The sequence below is a fragment of the Chiloscyllium plagiosum genome, unplaced genomic scaffold (assembly GCF_004010195.1).
Source record: "Chiloscyllium plagiosum isolate BGI_BamShark_2017 unplaced genomic scaffold, ASM401019v2 scaf_26588, whole genome shotgun sequence".
In the NCBI taxonomy this organism is placed as follows: domain Eukaryota; kingdom Metazoa; phylum Chordata; class Chondrichthyes; order Orectolobiformes; family Hemiscylliidae; genus Chiloscyllium; species Chiloscyllium plagiosum.
The window spans coordinates 1706-2839 of NW_025185376.1; the positions used below are offsets into that span (position 1 = coordinate 1706).

Consider the following 1134-nt stretch of genomic DNA (forward strand, 5'->3'; position numbering starts at 1 on the left):
TGCTGAGGGAGGGTCAGTGCTGAGGGAGGGTCAGTGCTGAGGGAGTGGGGACTGTGGGAGGGTCAGTGCTGAGGGGAGCGGTGTGTGGGCAGTGGGAGGAGTTGGTAGGCCGCAGCCTTAGCGGGAGTGCGGCCTAGCGGAGTTGGCTCCTGTCGGGTCCTCGCCCTGCGGCCTACCCTCACTGCGGCCTACCCTCACTGCGGCCTACCGTCCTCACCCAAACCCCCCCCCCACACACAGATCATTAACCTGTTCGTGGCCGTGATCATGGACAACTTTGACTACCTCACCCGGGATTGGTCCATCCTCGGGCCTCACCACCTCGACGAGTTCAAGAGAATCTGGTCGGAGTACGACCCCGAGGCGAAGTAAGATCCCCGGGGGGGGCGGAGGGGGAAGCAGGAGGGGGCGTTCGGTGACGGTGTGGGCAGACGACCGAGGTGGGTGTGGGGGGGGTCTGCAAAGTCCCGAAGGGGAGATCGAGACAGGCGTTTTCCCCGGGGTTGAAGTGTTCAATAAGGAGAAGCCAAGCGGTCAGGGTGAAACGTTGAAGGGGGAGTACACACGGGGAGTACTTTACGCAGAGGCTGGTGGGCCTTTGGAACGTGTTGCCAGCGGAGATGATCGAGGCAGGCGCTGTCGCGTCACTTAAGTTGGCGCTGGACAGATGCAGGGGAGCAAGAGGGATACAGACCCTTAGGAGTCGGGCGGTTTTGTTTTTAGGCCGTGGATTTGGATCGGGCCGAAGGGTTCCTGGGCTGTAAAGTTTTTTGGTTCTTTGGTCCGAAAACGTTCGGGAAGAGCTGTCGCTCCCCCCCCACCACCTCCTGAATCGTGCACGTCCTGACTTGAGGATTACGGTGGCGGCGACTCTGCGCACGGGGTTAACGATACGCCCTTCGGCGCTCGGCCCCTGAACGGGCCGGTAAAAACTTAAACGAAGCGAGGACAGGAGGAGCCAGCCCATGTCAGATCGACCCGGCCATAAGTATAACGGTCCCCTGTTCGAACCCGGCCTCAGGGGACCAGTGTTTTGAGATGTCTTCCCCGGCCGCGTGTCTGCCTGGGGTCCCACCGGGTGCTCCGGTTTCCTCCCACATTCCAGGGATGTGCAGGTTAGGGTGGACTGGCCGT

The 1134-nt window shown here is 61.6% G+C and overlaps 1 protein-coding gene across 1 annotated transcript in view; it reads left to right on the top strand.

Moving 5' to 3' along the window:
* The window catches only part of LOC122545543 (voltage-dependent L-type calcium channel subunit alpha-1D-like), a gene marked incomplete at its 3' end in the record, with an annotated part of 1660 nt that extends 1292 nt beyond the window's left edge, over positions 1 to 368 (top strand). The window contains exon 2 of the mRNA XM_043684527.1: positions 241 to 368. Within this exon, the coding sequence (XP_043540462.1) occupies positions 241 to 368 (128 nt within the window). The remainder of the gene's footprint in view (positions 1 to 240) is intronic.
* Positions 369 to 1134: the final 766 nt, after the last annotated feature.